This window comes from Lampris incognitus, chromosome 19 (genome assembly GCF_029633865.1).
Source record: "Lampris incognitus isolate fLamInc1 chromosome 19, fLamInc1.hap2, whole genome shotgun sequence".
Classification (NCBI taxonomy): Eukaryota; Metazoa; Chordata; class Actinopteri; order Lampriformes; family Lampridae; genus Lampris; species Lampris incognitus.
The window spans coordinates 22,988,703-23,016,460 of NC_079229.1; the positions used below are offsets into that span (position 1 = coordinate 22,988,703).

Here is a 27,758-nt window from a genome sequence, read left to right on the forward strand (position 1 = left end):
CAGCGTTCGCCGCTGCGTCCTCGTTTTGCGGCGTACTCAACATTACTCAGCCTTTGCTCTTACGGTAAGAAACAACTGCTGTTGGCAAGTCTTATGTGCCAAAGTTACCGTGGTGGAAATGGTGTCCCTAATATTTTGCTGCCCGTAATTAGCCTTTTTTGTTAGCATGCTAACGATGGCTTTTAGTTACCTAACCACCCACTTAGCTTGGGCCAGTTTTGGGGTTTTCTCTCCAAATGATCGGGGTTCACAGCTCTCCGTTTACATGGAATAATATTGCAATAAATGCGACATTTCTACTGAGGGATATATGTGTGTTTTGAAGTGTAACTCCGTCTCCAGCCGGGTGACTGGTCGTTCTCTCCGCCCGGCGCTACTGCTCAGCGCGTCTTGTCGCTATTCACAGACAAGTAAACGGTTGCAAACTGGGCATTGCCGTTGTAATGTAGGGAGCCTCAGAGTGGTCATGTCAATTATTATTATTAGTGTCATTATTATTATTATGACTATTATATTTTTTATTTTTGCAGTTCGTCCAAGTCAACCAATTGCGTCCGTTGGTAGGTTGTAATTTAAATAGTAAACAAACGAGTTTCGTAAACGTGTCTCACTAATGAGCCATGGTAAAGGCAGGAATGGGGCCTGTTCGGGAGACCGCGGCGTTTTAACGAGCGACGCGAGTCGACCGTTTGCGTGTGTTTCGGGAGCTGCTTCGCACATTACGCGGGAATTGGATCGGAAGTCTCGCCAAGTTGTCCTTCGCGTTTTGTTCCAAGTTAATGAGATAGGGTCGAATTAAAAAGCTGTCAAGGGAAGTTCCCGCCTCTCTCAAAGGGAAGTGAATGCATTACGATGCCACTAACATAGTTGAATCAGTTCATCTGATACAGCGTCTATTGACAGGTATGGTTTATCACTCCACTTTTTTCTATTCAAACGATAAATTGACAACAATAAGGTAAACATTACAACTTAAAACGTCATCTTCTGGAAAAAAACAACAACAATGAGCAGACACCACAAGAGATGTAAGACGTGTACACAAACCATACCAAAAAGGCATAAAATAAATCAATTAAGCAGAATAAAGTAACAATAAAATAACTAAATCGTAAATAAGGATTGACTTTAGTGTTTAAGATATTAAGTTGGTCGGATCATTTTCTAGTGATCTATAGAGATCTTTGGCACATTTTGATTTCATTAATTTCAGGGACTTAATGTGGAGTTGAGTTTCATTAAAGAAGCACATGAAGATGGGTGGAGTCTTAATAAATTTAGCCTTATGAATAAAAAAAAATCGGTCCATGATCGGGTTGTTGGTTTGCATCACCACACTTTATTAATTGGATAGATAATTGGCTCTGCCTCGCTGATGTTCTGAAATGTCGTCCTACCCATCAAGTGGTCCCACCAAGTGTTATTGCTCATGTGCGGGTTAGGTAAAAATGGTAAATGAACTGCATTTTATAGTATAGCTGCAAACCACCACTCAAAGCGCTTTCCAATTAATTAATCCCCGCCCCCCCCACACACACACACACACATCCTCATACACCAATGGCAGTGTCAACCGTGCAAGGTAACAACCATTGGGAGCAGTTGGGGGTTAGGTGCCTTGCCCAGGGATACCTCGACGTTTTTGCAAGAAGTAGCTGAGGATCGAACCAGCAACGCTCCAGTTGTGAGACGACCTGGTCTACCACCTTAGCTGCTGCCGCCCCAGGTTTAGGGTTAGGGTTAAGTTTTGGATTTGGGTTATGTAATCCATGTCTTTGTGTTGACTGTTAGACATGGCTGCCCAGTGCGTGACCAAGGTGGAGCTGACTGTGTCCTGTGACAATCTGCTGGACAAAGACATTGGCTCTAAGTCGGACCCTCTGTGTGTGCTGCTGATGAGCACCTCAGATTCCCAGTGGTATGAGGTGAGTTGTACTTTCATTTGCCAGTTGTGTCTTCAGTAATCTTCTTCCATGTAAGTCAGGTTTTGCCAGGGATTTGCTTTGGGACAAAGTAATGTACAACACAGTACAGACATAAAGGACATACATAGACTGGGGCACACAGATTCTGATTGCAGCACACATAAAGGAGTTGTAAGTACTCAGTAACAGTCAATTTTGAAGCCAAAACAATTTCTAGATTAAAATGATGGTATTCTGGGATGCCCATTGAAATAGGTGAACAATTTGAACTCCTTCCTAAAGCAGGGGTCAGCAATCTTTACTATCAAAAGAGCCCGTTTTGGCCCCCCCCCCAAAAAAAAAAATCTGTCTGGAGCCGCAAAACATTTGAGCCTTACAATGAAGGCAACACAGCCTATTAAGTTTAAATTAGCCTATCAACATTACTAATAGGTCTAAAAGAGCATTTATTAATATGTTTACCACATTTGGCTACTCTGCAGTTTTCCTCAGCCATGTACAGCAGTCAACCCTCGGGCTTGAGCATAAAACACAGCAGCTAAGGGCCATTCAATTCATTGACAAAAATCACAATTTGCTAAAACAGATGCCGTTTAATGTTATTTCTGTTTCTGAACGGCACTGCAGATCTTCTCTATCAGGGCTGTAAGATGTGTCTTTGAGCTTCACACAAGACTGCAGGCCTCATAGATGGGAATCTGTGAGGTGGGAGCGATATTTGGATTATGTAGTCCATGTTTGAGGTAGGGAGACTCAAGACTAGCCACCGCTCTTGAGGTTCGACAAAATTTAGAGGAAAAGGCACCGGGCTGTAGACGTAGGCTATGACACACATTTTAGTTGACGAAATGTAAAAACTTTTTTTTAACTCAGTGTATAGGCTACACATTTTTACAATTGGTGTAAGTATCACTTTAGGCCTACAACAATGATACATTAAAATTAAAATGTTAAAAGATCATTGTTATTAATTTCCATATGATTTTTTTGTCAAAACCACAGGAAGCTACTGGAGAGGGGCTAAAGAGCCACATGTGGCTCTGGAACCGCAGGTTGCCGACCCCCCGGGTTAGAGGTTTAGGGTTAGGCGTAACTGATATGACACTGCTGCTCCTGCAGCAGGATAGACTCCCACACTGTTAATAATTAACCCTTGATGGATAGTTCAACACTGTCAAACAGTCAAATGTGTTGTTTTTATTGCTGTGGCCGTGTGCATCACAAATAACTCCATACTCTCCCAACAGATGGCGCGCACAGAGAAAGTTCAGAATTGCCTCAGCCCAAAGTTTTCCAAAAAGTTTGTCATCGACTACTACTTTGAGATCGTACAGAAACTGAAGTTTGGAGTTTATGACATTGATAACAAGACCATCGACTTGAGTGATGATGACTTTCTGGGAGAGCTGGAGTGTACCTTGGGCCAGGTGAGGTTCTTTTCACTTTATCTACGAAGATGAATTGTCTGTTCATAATTTGTTTTCAATGTGTCTAATGAAAATACGTTTTTTGCTCTTATCCTGTTTTGACCTCACACATTTTATATCTGAGTTAGTTAAGGAAAGGTTATAAGGCCTTTAAAGCACTTCCACGTATGAGATTATTTTCACATTTTTCGCTTCATGGTTTGCTGAAGGACTTTTTGTGACTTTTTTTGCTAAGTGAAACATTTTTATGGAAACAGCAGTGCTCTGTTATCTTGTAGATATTTTCTGGAAATGTTGCCTCTGTTGTAATTGTACACACCTATTTTGACATTGTAAAATTATATGGTGAAACGTGTCATACTCTTATCAGTCACACCCCTAGACTGTTGCTGGCGGTATAAGAAGACACCATGTCTCATGCTGTCCCTAATGTTAGCGATACAGTGTAAACTTGCTTGACAAACAAGCACTGTTTACGCTGTCTTTGTGAGATGGTATCTGAGTTCACATGTTAATTCTGAGCCCTCATACTGATTTGTTTTGGGCCTTCATGGTCCTTGGCCCAGGACGCTATTGTGTGTTATATTCACATGTTACACTGCAGGAAAGGCTCATATCCAATTTCTATGTACAACTGTCACTTTCAGGTTGTGTCCAGTAAGAAACTGACCCGACCCCTGGTCTTGAAGAACAAGTCACCTGCAGGAAAAGGGACCATCACAGTGAGTGGTAGAGAGAGCGAGAGCAGGAGAGAGAAAGAGATGCTTGTGAAAAAATGAAGATAATCAGATAGTTAGCCCATCTCTTACCATGTTTCTCTCTCTCTCTCTTTCTCTTCCTCTGTAGATTGTCGCTGAAGAAATAAAAGATAACAGGGTTGTGAATTTTGAAGCAGAGGCCAGGAAACTGGACAACAAGGTAGGGGTTTGTTGTAGTTTTTTGATGTGATTTTGTCAAGTCCCTATTTATTTGAAGTCATAAATGGATAAATGATGGGAGACTGGTAATAAAAGTTGCGCAGTTGATGGTTTTATTAATTCCGTTTTTATTTTTTCAGGATTTCTTTGGAAAGTCTGATCCTTACTTGGAATTTTTCAAGCAAACTGAAAGTGGATGGCAGCTGGCCCACCGAACCGAGGTACAGAAGCCAGCCAAGTAAAGTGACTGATAGTTAAAGCAAGTGGCTCTATAATAACTGAAGAAAGAAAGCTAGAAATTGTTAAACTTTATTGATGTCTTTATTATGTGACCTTTGCAGCACTTTATTTGGGAACCTACCCCTCATACTGCATAATAGATGGAAGAAAACAATTCTTACCCTCTCAGAACACACACAAGATGAAGGGTAACAAAAATAGCGAAAGGGGCTCACTCATGGCCTCCTGTCTGGATTGAGTATCTTGATTGGATGCGGTAAACAGTCCCTCATCCTCTTGTGCCTGTTCAAAGAAGTTGATGTTCCCCTTGCAATACACGTGAATGACCAGTAGAGATGCTGCATGCATGCATCATGGCCCACTGCTTTACTACATGTTACATATAAGCCAGCAGAACATTAGGGGTAGAGCAGACAGTGCAACAGGTTTAACATTTTCAACTGAAAGAGTGCGGCACAGTTAGTTTTTTTTTCTTCTTTACTTTTTGTTTTCACTGGAAGTGGCTTGATGAATTTACCTTTATCAATGTCTTTATGGTTAATTCTTTTTTAAAGAAGGTTGAATCAGTTCATTTGGATACGCTTATTGACAGAAACATTTCATCACTCATCTAATGGATTTGGGAATGTTTGCGATCACAGCATTGTAAGATTTTTTTAATTTTTTTTTTAATTTTGATATAAACTTTATTAATCCCCATGGGGAAATTATGCTGTGCATTTAACTTATCCTAGCTGTGCAGCTAGGAGCAGTGGGCAGCCGCTGTGCAGCACCCGGGGACCAACTCCAGTTTGTCTTGCCATGCCTCAGTCAGGGGCACAGACAGCAGTATTAACCCTAATATGCATGTCTTTTTGATGGTGGGGGAAACCAGAGCACCCTGAGGAAACCAACCACAGACAGGGGGAGAACATGCAGAGGACGACCTGGGATGACCCCCAAGGTTGGACAACCCCGGGGTTCGAACTCAGGACCTTCCCTTTTTTTTCTCTCCTTTTTCTCCCCAATTGTATCTGGCCAATTACCACACTCTTCCGAGCTATCCCGTTCACTGCTCCACCCCCTCTGGCGATCCAGGTAGTGCTGCAGACTACCACATGCCTCCGCCGATACATGTGGAGTCGCCAGCCGCTTCTTTTCACCTGACAGTGAAGAGTTTCACCAGGGGGATGTAGCACGTGGGAGGAGAACACTATTCCCTCAATTCCCCCTCCCCCCCCTGAACAGGCGCCCCGACCGACCAGAGGAGGCACTTGTGCAGTGACCAGGACACATACCCACATCTGGCCTCCCACCTGCACACACGGCCAATTGTTTCTGTAGGGACGCCCGACCAAGCCGGAGGTAACACGGGATTCAAACCAGCGATCCCTGTGTTGGTAGGCAACGGAATAGACCGCTACACTACCTGGATGCCCCACCCAGGACCTTCTTGAAGTGAGGTGACAAGACTAACCACTGGGCCACTGTGCCGCCGTAAGAAGATGGTGACAGATGTACTCTTAGCCCCCCCCCCCCCCCGGCTCAGGGGTGGTTATTCCCTCGTAACATAGATGGTCTCTTTGACTCCCCGTTCAAACCAGCGTTCCTCCCTACCAAGGATGTGCACATCCTCATCCTTCAAAGAGTGGCCACTATAGGCAGTACTACAGGCAGAGGCATGGGTGTGCTGTGGATTCCCCAGTCTCACCTGTAGTGGCGAACTTGTATATGGAGGAAGTGGAAAAGAGGGCTCTGATGTCCTATCCAGGGACCACCACCTAGCCATTGGTTCAGATTTGTGGACAACATCTGGGTTAAAATTAAATCTCAGGATGTGTCACATTTCACCGACCACATTAACTCTGTAGACAACCATGTCAAGTTCACCAGGGAGGATGTGAAAAATGACACGTTAGCATTCTTACACTGAAATTGCAATTGGTGATAGGGGACAACGTCGCCACCGACACAGTGGCCGGGGAAAGGGAGAAATCCCACATTAAACCGGCGTCGGTTAAGTGTGGTTATCCTAACTGGGCGTTTGTCAAAGCCGAGAAGACACCCAAACAGTGCACCAGCCAATCGAAGAGAGAAGGACAACAGCTACCTAAGCGTAAACCAGTGGTGATTCCTTATGTGGCGGGAGTGTTGGAAAAGTTGAGACGTGTATTTTCCAAACACCTTGTCTCAGTTGCTTTCAAACATGCTGTGCCAGAAGTTGGTCCACCCCAAGAATCGGGTACCCTGGCACAAACAGAGAAATATAGTGTACGTGATTAAGTGCCAGGAGGATTGCCATGACTTGTACATTGGGGAAACTAAACAGATGCTGGCCAGTGGCCATTCTTTCCAAGGATAAGGATGTGCACATCCTTGATAGGGAGGAACGCTGGTTTGAACGGGGAGTCAAAGAGGCCATCTATGTTGAGAGGGAACGACCATCCCTGAAAGGGGGTGGGGGGGCTAAGGGTACATCTGTCACCATTTTACAATGCTGTGATTGCAACATTCCCAAATCCTCTGTGACTAGTACTCATGGCCATTGAAACTAATTAATGGTCACACCCATATTTGCGTATGAAGCTGGTCGTTGGTTTCGGTCGTAATGCTACTGTATTGTTTATAAGGGTGGGGATACCTGCAGTCAATTGAGACTGAAGACGTCACTTAGATGAGTGATGACATGTATCTGTCACTAAACGTTGTATCCTGATTCAACCTTCTTTGATACCTTTACCAATAGTAGTAATATGTCCTGTACTAATATGTTTCGTCAGGTAGAAACCATGTAAATATGTTTATAGCTCAAAGGATGCGATTACAATTTATAAAAGGGTGCAGAGTTTTGCCCATGACACAAGACATTTGTCTGCATTTTAAAACTGTGACAAAAGACAGGCTCGAAGCACATCAAGCAGTCAATCAAGTTTCATTTTATATAGCGCTTTTCTAGCTGCAACAGCCACTCAAAGCACTTTAGACTTAATTAAGTCACACACACACACACACACACACATTCCTGTACATGCTGCGTAGTGAGGACCGAGTAAAAAGATTGTTTAGTGCACCAAAACGACGTCCATGTAACCGTCCTCCTCATGAAAGGCGGTATATCTTTCTGAGCGATATTGAAATGGGAACAGTGAGGGAGAAATCTCCCTCCTCTATGGTCGGTAAACTCTGTAGGACCCTGTCATCGCACAGGAAATTGGGATCTGGATGTGTTCGTATGGTGGTGTCCATTTTGAGGCAGAACAACTCCAAAACATATAGGCACAGGGATTAGCAACATGATCCAGAAAGGGCCGATGTGGGTGCAGGTCTTTGTTCCAACCAAGCAGTTACACACCTGATTCTATTAGTTAACCATTAGTCTTTGCTAAAGACCTTGATTTGTAGACTCAGGTGCTGTAACTGCTTGGTTGCAACAAAGACCTGCACCCACATCGGCCCATTCTGGATCATGTTGCCCATCCCTGACAGGGGATTTAGTCAATGTCAGTTTTTGTAATATGAAATGGAGCATTTTTAAATGGGCCTTTGTGAAGGTTGTAACAATTAAGGGAAGTTTAATCTACCTTTGTTGTTTTTGGATTATTCCCTCTGTTTATAATTCCATTCATTGTGTTAAGGTGGTAAAGAACAACCTAAACCCAACATGGAGACCTTTCCGAATTCCCCTGCAGTCTCTCTGTGGAGGAGACATGGAAAAGCCTATAAAGGTACACCAGACAGCTTTTAACATCAACACCTTGCACATCCAGACTGTGGACATTATATTTTTCTTGCGTCAATGTTTTTCTGGCGGGGTTTTTTTTCCCCCCATCACTTTACCTTTTGGAACCACAAAGTGTTGGTTTTGGCAATTTTACAATCCCATGCTTGACCCCAGAGTTGGCCCTTGTATTTGCATGGTTATAATGTAACGTGCATTTGAATCCTTCATAAAGATTGACGGAAATTTCCATTGACACCACAATGTGGGCAAAGGTCTTAGATAAGTGTGTCAAGGGCGTCCGGGTAGCGTAGTGGTCTATTCCATTGCCTGCCAAGACAGGGATCGCCAGTTCGAATCCCCGTGTTACCTTTGGCTTGGTCGGGCGTCGCCACAGACACAGTTGGCCATGTCTGCAGGTGGGAAGCTGAATGTTGGTTTGTGTCCTGGTCGCTGCTCTAGCGCCTCCTCTGGTTGGTCAGGGCGCTTGTTCAGTGTAGGGGAAACTGGGGGGAATAGCGTGATCCTGCCACATGCTACGTCCTCCTGGTGAAACTCCTCACTGTCAGGTGAAAAGAAGCGGCTGGCGACTCCACATGTATTGGAGGAGACATGTGGTAGTCTGCAGCCCTCCCCAGATCAGCAGAGGGGGTGGAGCAGCGACCGGAACGGCTCAGGTAATTGGCCAAGTACAATTGGGAGAAAAGGGGGGAAAACTCCCAAAAAAAAAGAAGATAAGTGTGTCTAGTGCTTATTTGATGTTGGCCGTTTTTTTTCCCCCCCGACCTCTGAAGCAAACGTGTCGAGGGAAGTGCTGTTTCCAGTGTTGGAAGACAAGTGAGTTGCCCAGCGCCTCAACGTGTTTTTCTCTGTCCATCAAAGCATCAGCTAATGGGTGAAGTGTTTTTGAAAGGATTAGCTGGGGAATGGAAGACACTTGCATCTTTGTCTGGATCACTGTCCCTCCAACGTTCTGTCCATTAGTCTCAGTCTTGTCATAAACCTTCATTATCTACCTGTGACCAAGTACTATACTTGGACTGATTTAAATACATTTTGATTTAAATTTCTGTCTGCCTATGTGTTACACATTGTGTCACAAAGGGTTGTGTCTTAGATATTTTCCTCTGCACGTCTTTGACTGTTCTCTGCTCAGTTTGATGGACTTGAAGTTAATTTGGGTCTAGGAGAATGAATGACCGGTAGTGTGTTTGCCTGTATCATATTTCAGAAGTATCATTAGTGAATATGTTTAGCTCTGTATTGGTTAACATCCCTGACTTTCCTTTTCTCAGGTGGAGTGTTATGATTATGACAACGATGGCTCACACGACCTCATTGGAATCTTTGAGACCACGCTGACACGTTTTAAGGAGGCATCGCGAACCTCTCCGGTAATGTGAAGAGAGATTTTGGTTCTGTCTGTTTTGCACACACGTGCTTGTATTTACTACATATTAGACATGTAAAGAAGAATATATGTCATCCATTTTGAGGTCACTCTGTTATTTGTTTGATTTTGTATCATCAGTGTCGGTTCACTTTAACACTGACACTTACGCCCACGCTTTTGTATTATTTTCCTTAGGCAGAGTTTGAATGCATCAATAGTAAGAAGAAACAGAAGAAGAAAGGTTACAAAAACTCTGGTATTGTGAGCGTGAAACTGTGCCAGGTACTGTACTGTGTGCCCCTTGCTGTCTTTCGTTAGTATGTTTCTCATGGTCTGTCTGTCTTTAACACTAGAACGACTGGGATTTCACTCCTACCTAAAACGGCCATGGGCCGTCAAAATGACGGCAGGTTTTTAAACTCTATATTCTGTCAAGATAAATACCCAGTTAAGGTATTAACGCATTGCATATGTTAGTATGTCTGTTCAGAAATGACTGGCACCAAAACATTTTAACAACTATAATACTATTTTTAAACAATTTAAACTTTAGACAGACATGGTTGAACTTGAATAGCAAAATTGAAAAAGTGAAAATATTACTTGAAAAACAAAACGGAAAACATATTGATAATCTAACAAACGTAACAAGGCCTATAAAACGTGAAATGTGAAAAAAGAATAGAATAAAATAAATAGGAATAAGAATAAATAGGAATAGAATAAATATTGAAACAGTCCCAAACAATGACCGAAACTTACAAACTACTAAAACGGGGCATCTGGGTAGCGTAGTGGTCTATTCCTTTGCCTACCAACACGGGGATCGCCGGTTTGAATCCCTGTGTTACCTCCGGCTTGGTTGGGCTTCCCTACAGACACAATTGGCTATCAAAGGTGGTAATAAATTTGTAAGATAAGAGCATACAACCCAAATTTTATTTAAATCAGGTGCCATAGAAATAGGAAAAACAGTTTTCAAATTACGAAATGTTTTTATCCTCCTGATAGCTCTCTCAGTATGCACCCTTACAGAGGCTATATGTCATGTCCCTGTCTCTTCTTCAGTGGTAAGGGATGCATTATCTCTCAGGAAGGGTGGAATGTTGAGGTATGTCTTTGGTGGTAAGTCGTCCTCTATCATGAAGCCCTTGTCTGCCATAACAGAATCACCCCCTGCAAGAAGCTGCAAGATCCCCGAATCTTTTGTTATAGCCTTGTCACTGCAACGGCCGGCATACTGGTCTGAGACAAAGGTAACAGCTCCTGATGGTGCAATTCCTATAAGTCCCTTGGCTGTATTGTGATGCTTATAATTTGAGTAGCTTTCACTTTGCGATCTCAAAGAACTTGGCATTTCAATAAATATTTCTGTAGCATCAGCTATAACCCTAGTTAACGGGTATGTCTCTGAAAAATATGGGCATGGTCTTGTCAACAGTCTCTCTGGATGGCCATATTGGAAAGGATCGAAAGCTTGCGTGAAGGAAGTCAATCCAGGTTGTGAAGATGCGTGAGAAGTGACTTACAGAAATTCCTGCCCTGCTTGCAATATCTTCCTCTAACATTCAACTTTGCAATCTTGCCAATATAAGGAAAAACTCATGATCAGGAGTTAAGAAACGTTTTGGTCCACGCTTGCACCAATCTTCAGTTAACCTTTCCACATTGGTGTCTGAGTGGTGATAAATTAGCTTATCAACAGCAGGTCCAAAGGAGTCAAACAGTATTTCGAAAGTCTCATAATCTGCAAGTCCTGTATAAAAATGAAACTTTTTTTTATCATGCTTACAGTTCTCAACAGAAAATTATGACCTGAAGACATGTTCGTTCAAGGTCTTGACCTCTCCTCTCAGCTGAGATATCACACTGGTTGCAGTTTTTTTCCTTACGAATACCATTTGGGATGCGATAACATTTTAAATCCTTGTTCTTCTTCGAATTATTCATACACCCTGGAACACAGCAAGTGTAACCACCAACAACATTTTAAGGCCCATGTCTTCGCAAATATGACATTCAAATAATGTGTGGCTGGATCCCGAGTCCTTGCTGGAGTTAAAAAAAGAAGAAGAAAAAAAAACTAGACCCGGGATCGTTTGAAGATAGCATTGGAAAATCGCTTGAAACTTTGGCAGGATCCATAACATAACAGCTGATGACAGTACTGAATGTGTGTTTGTTTACAATCTGGCGCGTGTCCTATACACCTTGTACCACAATGCATTGCGGGCGCGCCGAATAAGGAAAACGGTGAATTTAAATTGAGATATTAATGCATTGCATAGGTTAGTATGTCTCTTAAGAAACGACTGACACCAAAACTAACATTTTAACAACTTAATACTATTTTCAAACAATTTAAAATGGCCGATGTCCACGCCTGTAAATACTGCAACGCCTCAGTGGTAGTCATGGTGCGTCTTAAATGGCGTCTGTAACCAGACATGTTGACAATAATCAAAAATCAAGTTTAGACTATTACTGTGCACTGGAGAATGCTAGTGTGTTCCTAGGACAGAGCAATGAACTTCACGAAGGAAATGATGCAACCAACACACGTCATAAATAGTGAGATGATGTGCACGATCACGCACAAATTACGAGCCATCTTTTTAACGGCTCATGGTCATTTTAGATAGCTCTTATCATAACTTTTTTCCTGCAATTGATCTAAAACTAATTTTAATGCAAATATATGCAATTTTAGGAGCACTCATGGAGTGGTAGGTCTGTATCTTTTTTTCACAAAGTTATTAAACAAATTATCTCTAAAATTTCAGGTGGTGAAGGAGTATACCTTCTTGGATTATGTCATGGGGGGCTGTCAGCTCAACTTCACTGTGAGTTCTGGATCTTTATTAGAAACAACCTTCTGTTATTTGCATTCATAACTTATGAGTACACCCCCCCCCCCCCATTTCCTTGGCAGGTGGCTGTGGACTTCACAGGCTCCAATGGCGATCCAAAGTCTCCGCAGTCTTTGCACTACATCAGTCCCCAAGGCGTCAACGAATACTTGACTGCTATCTGGTCTGTTGGCAATGTCATCCAGGACTATGACAGGTATTCATAGAAGTATTTGTCATGTTAAGGCTCATTTATTTTTCCTTTACACACGAAAATTAATACGCCCGTTTCAAACAATGTAACCGTGATTGCCCACATACTTCCATGTGTCCTTTACATCAACATGGATGTTAAGCAGTAGAGGACAGTTCACAGTCAAAAGTTTCTGACAGCAAAAGTGGCGATGGAGGAGGAGGCTGTTATAATATACCTGTTAAGAAAGGGGCAAAAGTGGAGGTCTTGGTGTAGTAGTACATTCTTTCAACAGACCTGAATTATTCACAGTGAGTTAGAATAACATTTCACCTCCCATCAGTGCAACTTTGGTGTTTTTTCTGGTGTGTATCTTAGCTTGTGTTTTCACACCATGATATTCTATCACTCGTTGTATCTCTGTCTTTCCTGTGTAGCGACAAGATGTTCCCAGCTTTTGGCTTCGGAGCGCAGATCCCTCCCACATGGCAGGTGAGGATGAAAGCTTACATGTGAATCTAAGGTTGTAAATACTTGCAAATGAAAAGACTGCTGTTTTTCTTACCTTTTGAATCAAGGAATCACACATTTCATTTAATCTTTAATATTATTATTTTTCATTTGGCTTGTTTTACAGGTTTCACATGAGTTCCCACTCAATTTCAACCCATCTAATCCATTTTGTGCAGGTATGCTTACACTTACGAGAGGATATGTTTGCAGTGTTGCATTTTAAGTTGGCAATAGGGTTGACCAATAGTTATGTCTCTCTTTGTTCATGTAGACTTACACTCAGTATGATGATACATGTGTAATCCACACTGTGTCTGCCTTGCCTCTATATCTAGGGGTTGAAGGGGTGGTGGAGGCTTACAGGATGTGTCTGCCCCAGGTAAAGCTTTACGGTCCAACTAACTTCTCCCCCATCATCAACCACGTAGCCAGCTTTGCTACCCAAGCCCTCCAACAGACTACTGCAGCAGTGAGTAATTGTTGACATATTTTAGGTCATTTTAACATTTTCAAAATTTATTGAAAATCTTACAAACAATTTAGCAGATGATAACAATTGAAATGAACATTTATAAGGGATAGTTAGGATTTTTTGACACGAGATGGTATGAGTCTCTCACTGGTAGTGATGTCAGCACATGGCGATTAGCCTGGTCAGTGAGTCCCATGTTCTGGCTGTTTGTCGCAGCGAGGCAGCAGCTTTTCAGACAAAAATGAACAGCAACGAATGAGGACAGATAACAAAAACCTTTTAGTCAACTGTACAACATGCAAAAATGTTTTAATCATTGACAAAAGAATAATTCGATCATGTAATATGCTCTTTCACCTCACATACTGATGCTATAGCTTGGAACTTTTATTTTGTTGAAGAATGGTAGTGTATAGCATTATAATAATACTATCCACTTCTGCTTAGTCATAAATGGTTTGACCAACTCATGACAGTTGTACATAATGGGAGATAGGGGTAACGCACAGCAGTAGGAATGTAACGATACTTGGCGAGACAGTAAATTCCTTATACAAATATGTGACGATTCGAGATGAAAAATGTATCGAGCTACTCTTTTTTTTAAACAGCAAAGGGCGCTATCTACATTTGAGGTTGCTTGATCAACGTCCTACGTCATCATTTGCGTTAGTAGCAGTATCAAGGCGCAAGGACAAAGTGTTAAAAAAAAGAAAGAATAAAAAACAGGTAGTTCAGTCTAAAAAATGGCAGCTGCATTGTGAATGTCCAGAGATCTCAGCTTCTGCCTGAAAATGTAGATTTGCTCATATTCCGTAAAAAAAAAAGAAGTGTAAATTCCAAACTATCAACACAAGGCCAAGCCTTAGTTTGTTTATTTGAAGAAATTGTCTTTATTTTTATTATTCATTTATCTATTTGATTTGGGATTTGTTTTAAAATTCAATTTAGATTTTTTTTTTTTAAGACAAAATATATTTTCAGCGCCCCTTTTACAAAGAAAAAGGAATATGCATTGTTTTGCATAGTTTATACTCTACCTCAGAAATAAAAAAAGATTCTTTAATTTTACAGAAAGTTGAATCAGTTCCTCTGGACACAACGTTTACTGAGAGAAATGTTTCGTCACTTAGTTGAGTAATGAAAGGTTTCTCTCAGTAAACATTGTGTCCAGATGAATTGATTCAACTTTCTGTGATTTCCTTACCTGGATTTTTGAGCATGCATAAAGATGATTCTCTAATTTGATAAAGATAAGAGAAAATATATTTTGTAGATTTTTGTCTGAGAAATAAAAGAATCGGGCGGCATGGTGGCGCAGTGGTTAGCGCGGTCGCCTCACAGTAAGAAGGTCCTGGGTTCGAGTCCCGGGGTAGTTCAGCCTTGGGGCTCGTCCCGGGTCGTCCTGTGTGGAGTTTGTATGTTCTCCCCATGTCTGTATGGGTTTCCTCCGGATGCTCAGGTTTCCTCCCACAGTCCAAAGACGTGGAGTTCAGGTGAATCGGACATACTAAATTGCCCCTCGGTATGAATGTGTGTGTGTGTGTGTGTGTGTGTGTGTGTCTATATATATATACACTCACTGGCCACTTTATTAGGTACACCTTGCTAGTACCGGGTTGGACCCCCTTTTGCCTTCAGAACTGCCTTAATCCTTCGTGGCATAGATTCAACAAGGTACTGGAAACATTCCTCAGAGAGTTTGGTCCATATTGACATGATAGCATCACGCAGTTGCTGCAGATTTGTCGGCTGCACATCCATGATGCGAATCTCCCGGTTCACCACATCCCAAAGGTGCTCTATTGGATTGAGATCTGGTGACTGTGGAGGCCATTTGAGTACAGTGAACTCATTGTCATGTTCAAGAAACCAGTCTGAGATGATTCGAGCTTTATGACATGGTGCGTTATCCTGCTGGAAGTAGCCATCAGAAGATGGGAACACTGTGGTCATAAAGGGATGGATATGGTCAGCAACAATACTCAGGTAGGCTGTGGCGTTGGCACGATGCTCAGTTGGTACTAAGGGGCCCAAAGTGTGCCAAGAAAATATCCCCCACACCATTACACCACCACCACCAGCCTGAACCGTTGATACAAGGCAGGATGGATCCATGCTTTCATGTTGTTGACGCCAAATTCTGACCCTACCATCCGAATGTCGCAGCAGAAATCGAGACTCATCAGACCAGGCAACGTTTTTCCAATCTTCTATTGTCCAATTTTGGTGAACTTGTGCGAATTGTAGCCTCAGTTTCCTGTTCTTAGCTGACAGGAGTGGCACCCAGTGTGGTCTTCTGCTGCTGTAGCCCATCTGCCTCAAGGTTCGACGTGTTGTGCGTTCAGAGATGCTCTTCTGCATACCTCGGTTGTAATGAGTGGTTATTTGAGTTACTGTTGCCTTTCTATCAGCTCGAACCAGTCTGGCCATTCTCCTCTGACCTCTGGCATCAACAAGGCAATTTCGCCCACAGAACTGCCGCTCACTGGATATTTTCTCTTTTTCGGACCATTCTCTGTAAACCCTAGAGATGGTTGTGCATGAAAATCCCAGTAGATCAGCAGTTTCTGAAATACTCAGACCAGCCCGTCTGGCACCAACAACCATGCCACGTTCAAAGTCACTTAAATCACCTTTCTTCCCCATTCTGATGCTCGGTTTGAACTGCAGCAGATCGTCTTGACCATGTCTACATGCCTAAATGCATTGAGTTGCTGCCATGTGATTGGCTGATTAGATATTTGCGTTAACGAGCAGTTGGACAGGTGTGCCTAATAAAGTGGCCGGTGAGTGTATGTCGGCCCTGTGTGATGGCCTGGCGGCCTGTCCAGGCTGCCTGCCGCCCAATAACTGCTGGGATAGGCTCCAGCATTCCCACGACCCTGGGAGCAGGATAAGCGGTTCGGATAATGGGTGGATGGAAATGAAGGAATCTGTTTCAGTCATAATTTGTCTTCAATCTCTTTTGTTAGAAAAATCATATCGTGAACCCAGTATCATGAATCGTATCAAAACGTGAGTTGAGTGTATCGTTACATCCCTACACACCAGTGTTGGAGAGGTGTTGACTACGATGAAAGTACAAGTATGAAGAAAGGAAGTTGCACACTCATAGCCACGATGCAACGATAGTTTATTGAATAACTAACGTTTCAAACAAACAGTCTTCTTCAGAGTATTGGAGTATTGGTGTACCCTGAAGAAGGCTGTTTGGTCAAAATGTTGGTTGTTCATTAAACTATTTTTGCATCGTGGCTATAAGTGTGTGAATTCCTTCATACAAATACTTATGCATGCAATGTTGCTGTCTTCCCAAAGCAATACTTTGTCCTGCTAATCATTACGGATGGAGTGATCACAGACATGGACCAGACACGCAGCGCTATCGTCAGTGCCTCTCGCCTGCCCATGTCAATCATTATCATTGGGGTTGGCGGGGCGGATTTCAGTGCCATGGAGTTCCTGGATGGGGATGATGGATGTCTGCGTTCTATGACTGGAGAAACCGCCATTCGGGACATCGTCCAGTTTGTGCCCTTCAGGCAGTTCAAGAATGTAAGCAACAGTGAAATCACAGGCATTGATTTGTATGATAACCTGTTATGCGGAAGGGAACGCTTGCTATGATTTCAGCTCATTCAACTTGCTCAAAAAGCCTATTAATTGCTACTGTAACTGCATGCCCTCCAGGTGTTTTGTGAGCTTTTAAATACACTTGGTTTGCAATGTGTTGTCAGTAGAAATAAAAAGCATTGCATAGTATCATCCCCATATCCTAACAGTTAAGTTCAACCCCGTAGTCGTGTCCTTATCTAGATTGTCTTTTTGCCTTGTCTATCCGTCTCATTTCAGGCTCCTCCCCAGGCTCTTGCCCAAAGTGTATTGGCTGAGTTACCACAGCAAGTGGCCTCCTTCTTCAGTTTATTCAAACTGAAGCCCCCCCAAGAACCCAATCCTTCATAGGGGTACCCAAAATGTCTCACTTATAAACCGCACCCCAAGCCTTTCCTTACCCTATGTGAATGGATGTGTGAAATGGTAGTGCAGCAAATTCTTTGGTACTTTGATGTCACGCAGAGCAGCATGGATGGGCAAATATAAGTGACAAACTGCATAGGCTTTAAATCTTTAACTTAACTCTTTTTTTCTTCTGCATACACCGATCAGCCAAAACATTAAATCCACCTACCTTGTATTGTGTTGGTCTCCCTTATGCCGCCAAAAAAACTCTGACTCGTCGAGGCATGGACTCCACAAGACCTCTGAAGGTGTCCTCCTTTGCTGGCACCAAGACGCTAGCTGTGGGGGCCTCCATGGATCAGACTTGTTTTTCCAGCACATCCCACAGATGCTTTATCAGATTGAGATCTGGAGAATTTGGAGGCTAAGGCAATACCTTGAACTCTTTATGTTCCTCAAACCATTCCTGAACAATTTTTGCAGTGTTGCAGGGCGCATTATCCTGCTGAAAGAGGCCACTGCCATCAGGGAATACCGTTGCCAAGAAGGGGTGTACTTGTTTAAGTAGGTGGTACATGTCAAAGTAACATCCACATGAATGCGAGGACCTAAGGTTTCCCAGAAGAACATTGCCCAGAGTATCCTACTGCGCTGGCGGCTTGCCTTCTTCCCATAGTGCCTCCTGGTGCCATCACTTTCCCTGGTAAACAACGCACATGCACCCAGCCATCCATATGATGTAAAAGACAGGGTGATTCGTCAAGCCAGGCCACCTTCTTCCACTGCTCCATGGTCCACTTTTGACACTTACATGCCCATTCTAGGCACTTCAGACAGTGGATAGGGGTCATCATGGGCACTTTGATCGGTCTGCGGCTACGCAGCCCCATATACAGCAAGCTGCGATGCACTGTGTGTGTGTGTGAGACACCTGTCTATCATAGCCAGCATTAATCTTTTCAGCAATTTGAGCTACAGTAGCTCTTCTGTGGGATCAGACCACACAGGCTAGCCTTCACTCCCCATCCGCATCAGTGAGTCTTGGGCGCCCATGACCCTGTCGTCGGTTCACTGGTTGGCCTTCCTTGGACCACTATTGGTAGGTACTGACCACTGCATACCGGCAACACCCCAGAAGACCTGCCATTTTGGAGATGCTCTGACCCAGTCATCTAGCCATCACAATTTGGCCCTTGTCAACGTCGCTCAGACCCTTATGCTTGCCCATTTTTCCTGCTTCCAACACATCAAGTTATTGAAGTTGATGTGTTGGAAGCAGGAAAAATGGTGCCATTTTTACAAGATAATCAATGTTATTCACTTAACTGTCAGTGGTTTTAATGTTTTTGCTGATCGGTGTAGATGCCTGCTTTTTTCCTGCTTGTTCAACCATCTTCTGTTAAGCTGGTCTGGTCCTTGGTTTCAACATTAAGCTCAAACACCTTTTTTAACTTCTCTTTCCTTTGTTCTTTAGGCTCCTCGAGAAGCACTTGCACAGAATGTGCTGGCAGAAGTGCCCAGGCAGGTGGTGGATTTTTTCAATGTCATGAAGTTGGCACCGCCCAAAAGCAATCCTCCCTCAAACCTTGATGGATCCGTCTGATACTTGAAAGGACAACATCATAGATAAAAGTCAACTGCTCACAATCTATGAGCTACACTCAAAATAAGAAGCCCACACGGAAGGACAATGAATCATCTTTCACAAGAAGCTGAACCCAGCTTAACGTCATTACTCAACAAGTTAAACCCCACCCCCACAAAAACACAAAAGAACAACATGTTCCCTAAGTATTTCTTGTCTCCTTACCAAATAATTTACTCGGTATTTTGCAAAACCCATCCAATTTACTCAATTCTGGGACTGAAAGCAACTTAACCACTTGCTTAACCTTCTGTAGCACTTCATACTAACAAATCATGATTTACGAAGGATTTTGTCAGGCTAGATCTAGCTGTTCTCAGATATTAACATGCATTTGTGTGCCATTTTTGATATTATATGTAACCATCAGCTTATATATGATAGAATATTTAACAGAGAAAGCAAAAAAACCAAAAAAAACTAAATGATTTATTTTTTTAATTTGCCATTTTTTTTACCTTTATTAGACAGTGACAGTGAAGAGGCAGACAGGAAATGGGAGGGAGAGAGAGAGGGGTATGACATGCAACAAAGGTTGCTGGCTGGGATCGAACCAGTGACGTTGCGACCGTGTAATATGCGCCGTAACCATCTGGCTACGGAGGCGCCCCAGTGATAGTTATTTCTTATGTAGTAACATTACATTAAGTGTACAAAACACTAAGGACATTCCTGTATTGCGTGATCCATTTTAAACCACAAAGCAGTTCTTTCTCATGTTGACTCGAATCCCTCCCACAGTTGTGCTGAGTTGGCTGCAGGTGGATCTCTACTCTGCTCGTTTTATCTCATCCCACAGATGTTCGATTTGATTGAGGCCTGCCAATAGGGCAGGCTTCTGCCTTAAGCTGAATCCCTTATGTTCTTAAAATGAGCCTATTCCTTGGGGGAAAAAATTTGTCATTATCAATTTTGATATATCCCCTGTGGCATTATCATATTGAAAACACCCAGTGGCAGACGGATATTACTGCTGCTTTTAAGGCATGCAGCCAATTCCAACTGTGTTTCAGCAATGCTCTGGGAATTAAACATTGCTCCAATTTGATCAAAGGACCCAATGTATGAAAATAAACCCACACAACCTGCATGCAGTGTTGACATGATAGATTCATGAACCCACATAATCATCTCCATACCCTTAGTGTGAAACAGAGGGAGCTGAGATTCATCACACAGGGAAGCGTTACAACTCACTTACACTCCATTCCTCTTTTTACATTTTTCATTAACTTTTTTGTTTTAACACTACTAGTCTGGCTCTCTCTCCTCTCTCAATGTCCTCCAGGTGGACTATAATGAATACGCACAGGACACTTTTAATTGTGGACAACTTAGCAGTGCTGTACTTAACACTCAAGCCAGCAAGCCTGGCATCTACTGTCAACTCCTGTTGAAATGAACCTAGATCTTTTTTCGTCTGTCTTCGATATATTCACAACTTTACTGATGTCTCAGTTGTCTTAAACCTTAAATATCTTTTAAACCTGTCTGCTCCCCCTAGTTTACACAGATCAGAGGGTCAAATGTAATAGGGATCACAATTGTCACCGGGATTCCCCTCACTCGCCAGGTAGCCGTAATGTTTTGTATGCTGTATGAAAACCTGCTAAAGGAATCTTGTCTTGACTGAGGTGGCAACACAAGTTAGTTAAATAACTTATATACTATATACAATCTTAAATAATTATCTACAGCTGTAATAGCTTATTATACATAACCATATGCATGCAAATATTTTAGCTCGCTGCATTTTTTATAGTCTGCTCAGAGCACACAAAAGTGTTGGCTTTATATAAATGGAACATCTTACCCTATGTACTTGTATAACCTAGTGAAATGCAAATGTAGATCTTCTTTTGGCTGCTCCCGTTAGGGGTCGCCACAGCGGATCATCCATTTCCATCTCGACCTGACTTCTGCATCTTCCTCTGTGACCCCAACCACATGCATGTCTTCCCTCACCAGATCCATAAACCTCCTCTTTTGCCTTCTTCTTTTCCTCTTGCCTGACAGCTCCATCTTGAGCATCCTTCTCCCAATATGCCCAGCTCCTCTCCTCCGCACATGTCCAAACTAAATCTTGCCTCTCTTGCTTTGTCTCCAAACCATTCAATCTGAGCTGTCCCTCTAATATACTCGTTCCTAATCCTGGCCTTCTTCGTCACTCCCAAGGAAAATTTTAGCATTTTCAGCTCTGCCACATCCAGCTCCGCCTCCTGTCTTTTCATCAGTGCCACTGTCTCCAAACCATATAACATAGCTGGTCTCACAACCGTCTTGTAAACCTTCCCTTTAGCTCTTGCTGGTACCCTTCTGTCACAAATCACTCCTGACACTCTTCTCCACCCTGCTTGCACTCTTCTTCACCTCTCTTCCACTTTCCCCGTTACTTTGAACAGTTGGCCCCAAGTATCTAACCTTATCTACCTTCATCACCTCTACTCTTTGCATCCTCACCATTCCGCTGTACTCCCTTCAAATCAAATCAAATCAATTTTATTTGTATAGCCCAATATCACAAATTACAAATTTGCCTCAGTGGGCTTAACAGCAACGCAACATCCTGTCCTTAGACCCTCTCATCGGATAAGGAAAAACTCCCTAAAAAAAACCCTTTAACAGGGAGAAAAGATAGGAAGAAACCACAGGGAGAGCAACAGAGGAGGGCTCTCTCTCCCAAGACGGACAGCGTGCAATGGATGTTGTGTTCACACAATTTACATAATACAACATTGAAAGAGGATAACAGAATTATAATGGACATAAAATGTATGAAGAACATGATGCACAGGATGCCAAGCAGTATCCACGTGCCAACGGAGCAGTTGAGGACCCAAGCCACACGACCAGCATCATCATGTACTAAGAAAAACTTAGGTGAGCAGTGGAAGGGCAGGCAGCATCCAAATGGCGGCCACCATCACCATGGAGACCTAGGAGGAGAATCGACCGCACATGCATGCAAGAGAGACTCACATGACACCATTCAAACACAGAGAAAGAGAAAGGAGAAGACATAATTCAGAGAGAGAGAAAAGACATGTTAGAGAAGAGAACAGTCTGCAATAGTCATTAGCCATAATCAATTAAGACATCAATTCGTCATAATCTATACTCGGTAATCTCGTCGGCAGAAGATTGGTTGGTAAATTCATTGAGACAGCAAACCAACCCGCCATCCAGTACAGGTTGTGAAGCACTCAACTTAAAGGCAACTAGTTGTAAACTAAGGAAAAAAGATGAGTTTTAAGTTTGGATTTAAAGGACTCAACAGACTCCGATTGTCTGATGGCAGCAGGCAGTTTATTCCACAAAAATGGAGCCCGATAGGAAAAGGCCCTGCCACCAGCTGACTTCTTTTTAACTTTGGGTGCACACAGGAGCCCTGTATTTTGAGAACGAAGTGCTCGAGATGGCATGTAAGGTTTAAGGAGATCAGACAGGTAGGATGGAGCAAGCCCATTTAGGATTTTATAAGTCAGCAGAAGCACCTTGTATTCTGATCTAACATGGATAGGAAGCCAATGAAGGGAGGCAAGAATTGGTGTAATATGGTCAAATTTCCTAGTTTTAGTTAGGATTCTAGTAGCAGCATTCTGAACCATCTGAAGACTTTTAGTACTAGAATGTGGCAGACCTGAGAACAGAACATTACAGTAATCAAGTCTGGATGAAACAAATGCATGTATTAGAATCTCTGCGTCAGCCATGGAGAGAAAAGACCGAATTTTAGATATGTTACGTAAATTAAAAAAGGCAGACTTGGTGATTTCTTTAATGTGCTTATCAAAGGAAAGGCTGGGATCAAACGTAACATCAAGATTTTTGGCTGCCACACTTTGTGAAACCACAGAGTTGTCGATTGTTATCGTTACTTGATCAAATTGGTGTCTGTGTCTAGCAGGGCCAATGACTAGCATCTCAGTTTTATCTGAATTTAAAAGCAGAAAGTTAAGTGACATCCAGTTTTTCACAGTAGCCAAGCAGGCCTCTAAGTTAGTGATTTGAGTATGATCATCAGCCCTTATAGGCACATACAGCTGTGTATCATCAGCATAGCAATGGAAATCTATTCCGTAACTGCGTATAATTTGGCCAAGAGGTGTAATGTAAAGAGAGAAAAGTAGAGGGCCAAGTACTGAGCCCTGTGGCAAACCATGTTTAATGTCAGAAAATTTTGATATAATATTGTAACGTGCATGAATAAGAAGACATGCTGGCCGCTGGCTCGCGGGTCTGACCCTTTAGTCGAGCGGTTAGCGATGTCTCCTGTGGTGCGGGCGATATGGGTTCGCTTCCCGGCCGCGGCAGTTCCTGTGGCTGCGTTGTCCCCCGAATTCGCTACAATATTATTAAAGCAGACACAATGTGTTCTTCCAGATAAATAGGACTTAAGCCAAGAGAGAGCTAAGCCAGAGACACCAAAATTACAATTTAATCTATCCAAAAGTATACAGTGATCAATGGTGTCAAAGGCTGCACTGAGGTCCAGTAGTAGAAGCACAGAAGTGGAATCAGAGTCGATCGCCAGTAGAAGATCATTGACCACTCTGGTCAGAGCAGTTTCAGTGGAGTGACAGGGCCTGAAAGCCGACTGAAAAGGTTCATATAGATCGTTTTCTTTTATATGGGTCAAAAGTTGTTGATACACAACTCTCTCTAGTACTTTAGAGAAGAATGGAAGATTAGAGACTGGCCGATAGTTATTAAGAGACCCTGGATCAAGGTGCGGTTTTTTAAGTAGAGGTTTAACCACAGCTGTCTTAAAACTGCTGGGAACAATGCCAGTAGTAAGAGATAAATTAGCGATGTCTAGCATTGTAGGTCCAAGAAAAGGCCAGAGGTCTTTAAAAAGTTTTGCTGGTAAGGGATCAAGTAGGCAAGCAGTTGGTTTAGAAGCTGACACGAACTTAGTCAAAGTATCAAGTGAGATAGTCTCAAAAGCTGTAATAACTGGAACTGACAGTGACTCATTGTGTAGATATGAATTTAGTATGACAGGATCTGCTGGAGTAGATGGAGTTGAACTAATTTTGTTTAAGATCTCCTCAACCTTATTGCAGAAAAAAATCTAGAAATTCATGGGCTGTGAATGGTGAGCAGCTAATAGACGACTGCTTTTTAGTAAGTTTAGATACAGTGTCAAAGAGAAATCTGGGGTTATGTTTATTAATATTAAGTGAGAGAGATACAATGTTTTTGCAGTAGATAAAGCACGCTTGTATTTCAATAAACACTCATGCCACGATAGGTAAAAAGTTTCCAATTTTGATTTTCGCCATTTACATTCCAGTCTCCTGCAGGTCCGCTTAAGAGCACGTGTCTCATCATTAAACCAGGGTGTAGGCCTCTTTAGTCGCCTAGCTCTGGTAGTGAGAGGTGCAACTGAATCGAGGAGACTAGAGAGGGCCACATTTAAGTCACTAGTGAAATTTTCAACAGTCATTTACCACAGTGAAAGGAGCCAAGACTTCAGGCAGCTGCTGGCCAAATGCAGCTACAGTGGAGGGACCGATATGGCGAGTGGCAATTTCATCTGTGCTGACATTAACTGGACAGGCCAATAATGATTCAAATTTGATGAGAAAATTATCAGACACAGTAGATGTGGTTGGTAAGACATTCAGATCAGAAACGGCTATTCCTTTAGATAAAACCAAATCACTTGTTCACACATATGTATTCCATCTTGCTCCTACTGACTTTCATTCCTCCTCTCTCCAGTGCATACCTCCACCTCTCCCAGGCTTTCCTCAACCTGCAACCTACTCTCACTAAATCACAATGTCATCCATGAACGTCAAAAGTCTACGGAGACTCCTGCCTGATCTTGTCTACCAACCCATCCGTCACCATTTCAAACAAGAAAGGGCTCAGAGCCAATCCTTGATGTAATCCCACCTCCACTTGAACCCATCCATCATTACTACCGTACACCTCACCACTGTCACACTGCCCTCATACGTATCTTGCACCACTCTTACATACTTCTCTGCCACTCCCAGCTTCCTCATACAATACCACACCTGTTCTCTCGGCACCTTGTCATATGCTTTCTCTAAATCCACAAAGACACATTGTAACTCCTTCTGACCTTCTCTATACTTCTCAGTGAACATTCTCCAAGCAAACATCGCATCTGTAGTGCTCTTTTGTGGAATGAAACCGTACTGCTGCTCGCTAATCGTCACCTCTCCTCTTAACCTCACTTCCACTGCTCTTTCCCTTATCTTCATGCTGTGGCTGATCAACTTTATACCTCCGTACTTACTACAGCTTTGCACATCACCCTTATTCTTGAAGATCGGTACCAGTATACTTCTTCTCCACTCCTGAGGCATCCTCTCACTTTCTAAGGTTGTGTTAAACAATCTAGTTAAAAACTCCACTGCCCTCTCTCCTAAACATCTCCATGCCTCCACAGGTATGTCATCAGGACCCAACCGCCTTTCCACTCTTCATCCTCTTCATAGCTGTCCTCACTGCCTCCTTGCCATTGCCATCTCTATCCTTCATCGCCCTAACCTGCTGCCCATCCTTCCCAGCTTACTCCTTCTGTCTAACCAATCAGTACCGTTGGCATGGAAATGCAAATGTAAATGAGTTGATATTAATGTCAGACCAAACTTGCTATTTTGTATAAATTACAGACAAATCCTGGCCAGTGATAGTCATACTACTAACAGTTGGGGGTTGCAAGCACAGGCAAGAAAGGGGTTTGGTTGGTTTGGATCAGACTTCAGTGATGCTTACGGAACTTGGCGCAAGCGCCTCAGTCCTGACCACATCACTGTCATGCCAATAGTGACAGTGAAGCACACTCTCTCATATAATGTTAAGTATGGAATTGCTTGCATAGTATCCTTGTCATCAGTCATAGAGGGTGGTTAATTCTCTTTAATTTAGCACTTTGTCAGTTAATTGTCTCTTCGTTGCTATTGCCATTTATATAATCTTAGGTTGGTAAAGAAACTGCGTGACATGGTAATTTTTTTTTGAAGTTCTGGTGTTATCCCTGTTTCCTGGAGGAAAAAAAACTGGACTATCAACATATGTGAGTGACTTAACATATCAATTGTAAATCTTCAACCTGATGTTTCTATTTTTACTTTTTACTCTGGTTTTATGCTTATTTACCTCTCTACCATGACTCTACCGTTCTACTGCATTATTCTTGGCTGTTTGTGGCTAACTACTTGTCCAGTGTTTCAAATATTGAATATATTGTCGCAGCTAATTGCAGAGTGTAATTTGTACTCGCTTTGGCCACCTTATTCAACAGTGTTGGAGAGAAAAATGGGCCAACGTGAATCCACCCATTAGATACGAGATGCACTTAAAAGAGATGCCTTTAGACTTTGTAATGCCTTTGAATTAATGTTAATGAATTTACTTATAGCATGAGAGGAAAAGGGAACTCTGATCAGCAAAGTCATTGTACACACGTGAGAAAATTCCATAAAACTTGGTTGATTCCACAAATCTGGCCGTTTTAACACAATTTGTTCATGCATGGAGGTTAAGGTGGTAATAAGTGGCGTGTGTGTGGTCCACTTTCAATATTCCTTTATTATGTTTTAAGTATTGGTTGAGAAATGTCCTGAAAACATGGCTATAAAGAATTATACAGTATTTTTCTCATAGATGGTTGTACATAACCAACGTATGTTTTCTTTATTAAAAACAGCTGATATGCAAAGATTATGTATGTCTTTTACCTCATTTGTCACTCAGTAGTGCAGTTTGTGATATGGTAGTAGAAAAGTATTGGTACACTGAAGTCCCTTTCCACTACTTCACCCACCAGTAGCACATGCCTCATACATTCTCTAGGATGTGCTAGCTCAAAAACATCCCCAGTCAAAATAGTAGAACAAGTTAGAAAAGTACTTCTCTTCCTCTGTGATGCACCCAATTCAACCAAGGGCCTTCATGCGAAACACTCAAAAGACACATCATCCAGTAGTTTGCCTGGAAGTTGTGAGCAAGCACCAAGACAGACTTCCTCAATGGGGCTGGAACTTCTTGAACAAGAAAGTTTATGTATTGCAACTTTATAATTAATCTAAAAATCATCTAGTTGATTAATACACACAAACCAAAGCCTTTGGCCAGATAACGACTATCGGCGGTCAAAATGACCGCCAGTTTTTAAACTATTGTCAAGATAAAAACCCAATTGAGCTATTAATACACTGTATATGTTAGTATGTCTGTTAAGAAACGACTGACACCAAAATTAACATTTTAACAACTTCATACTGTTGTTCAAACAATTTAAAATGGCCGCTGTCCAACGCCTGTAAATACTGCAACACCTCGGTGGTAGTCCTGGTGCGTCTGAAACGGCGGTTGTACCCAGACATGCTGGAAATAATCAAAAATATAGTTTAAATTATTTCTCTGCCCTGGAGAACGCTAACGTGTTTCTAGGACAGAGCAATGAACTCCGCGAAGGAAATGACGCGACCAACTACGTCATAAATAGTGACGTGCACGATGACGCACAAATTACGCGCCG

The 27,758-nt window shown here is 42.4% G+C and overlaps 1 protein-coding gene across 2 annotated transcripts; it reads left to right on the forward strand.

Moving 5' to 3' along the window:
• On the forward strand, positions 1–26,932 carry LOC130130034 (copine-3-like). Of its 2 annotated transcripts, XM_056299764.1 has the most exons (17): positions 1–64; positions 1,792–1,925; positions 3,173–3,352; positions 4,000–4,074; positions 4,199–4,270; positions 4,410–4,490; positions 8,124–8,213; positions 9,502–9,600; positions 9,795–9,881; positions 12,383–12,442; positions 12,532–12,665; positions 13,079–13,133; positions 13,279–13,330; positions 13,490–13,623; positions 16,948–17,184; positions 17,482–17,594; positions 19,064–19,201. In XM_056299764.1, exons 2-16 carry the CDS (start codon positions 1,794–1,796, stop codon positions 17,590–17,592), a joined length of 1,599 nt encoding a protein of 532 aa, XP_056155739.1. In that variant the 5' UTR covers positions 1–64; positions 1,792–1,793; the 3' UTR covers positions 17,593–17,594; positions 19,064–19,201. The 2 variants fall into 2 exon arrangements, with proteins under 2 accessions (XP_056155739.1, XP_056155738.1); XM_056299763.1 differs by lacking the exon at positions 17,482–17,594 and having other exon boundaries at positions 19,064–26,932.
• Positions 26,933–27,758: the final 826 nt, after the last annotated feature.

Bases quoted from the DNA above. Each gene is read 5' to 3' on its own strand.
- LOC130130034 (XM_056299763.1), top strand. From the start codon at position 1,794: ATGGCTGCCCAGTGCGTGACCAAGGTGGAGCTGACTGTGTCCTGTGAC. The intron at 4,271-4,409 runs GTAGGGGTTTGT...TTATTTTTTCAG, and splicing joins CCAGGAAACTGGACAACAAG to GATTTCTTTGGAAAGTCTGA. The intron at 13,331-13,489 runs GTATGCTTACAC...CTCTATATCTAG, and splicing joins ATCTAATCCATTTTGTGCAG to GGGTTGAAGGGGTGGTGGAG.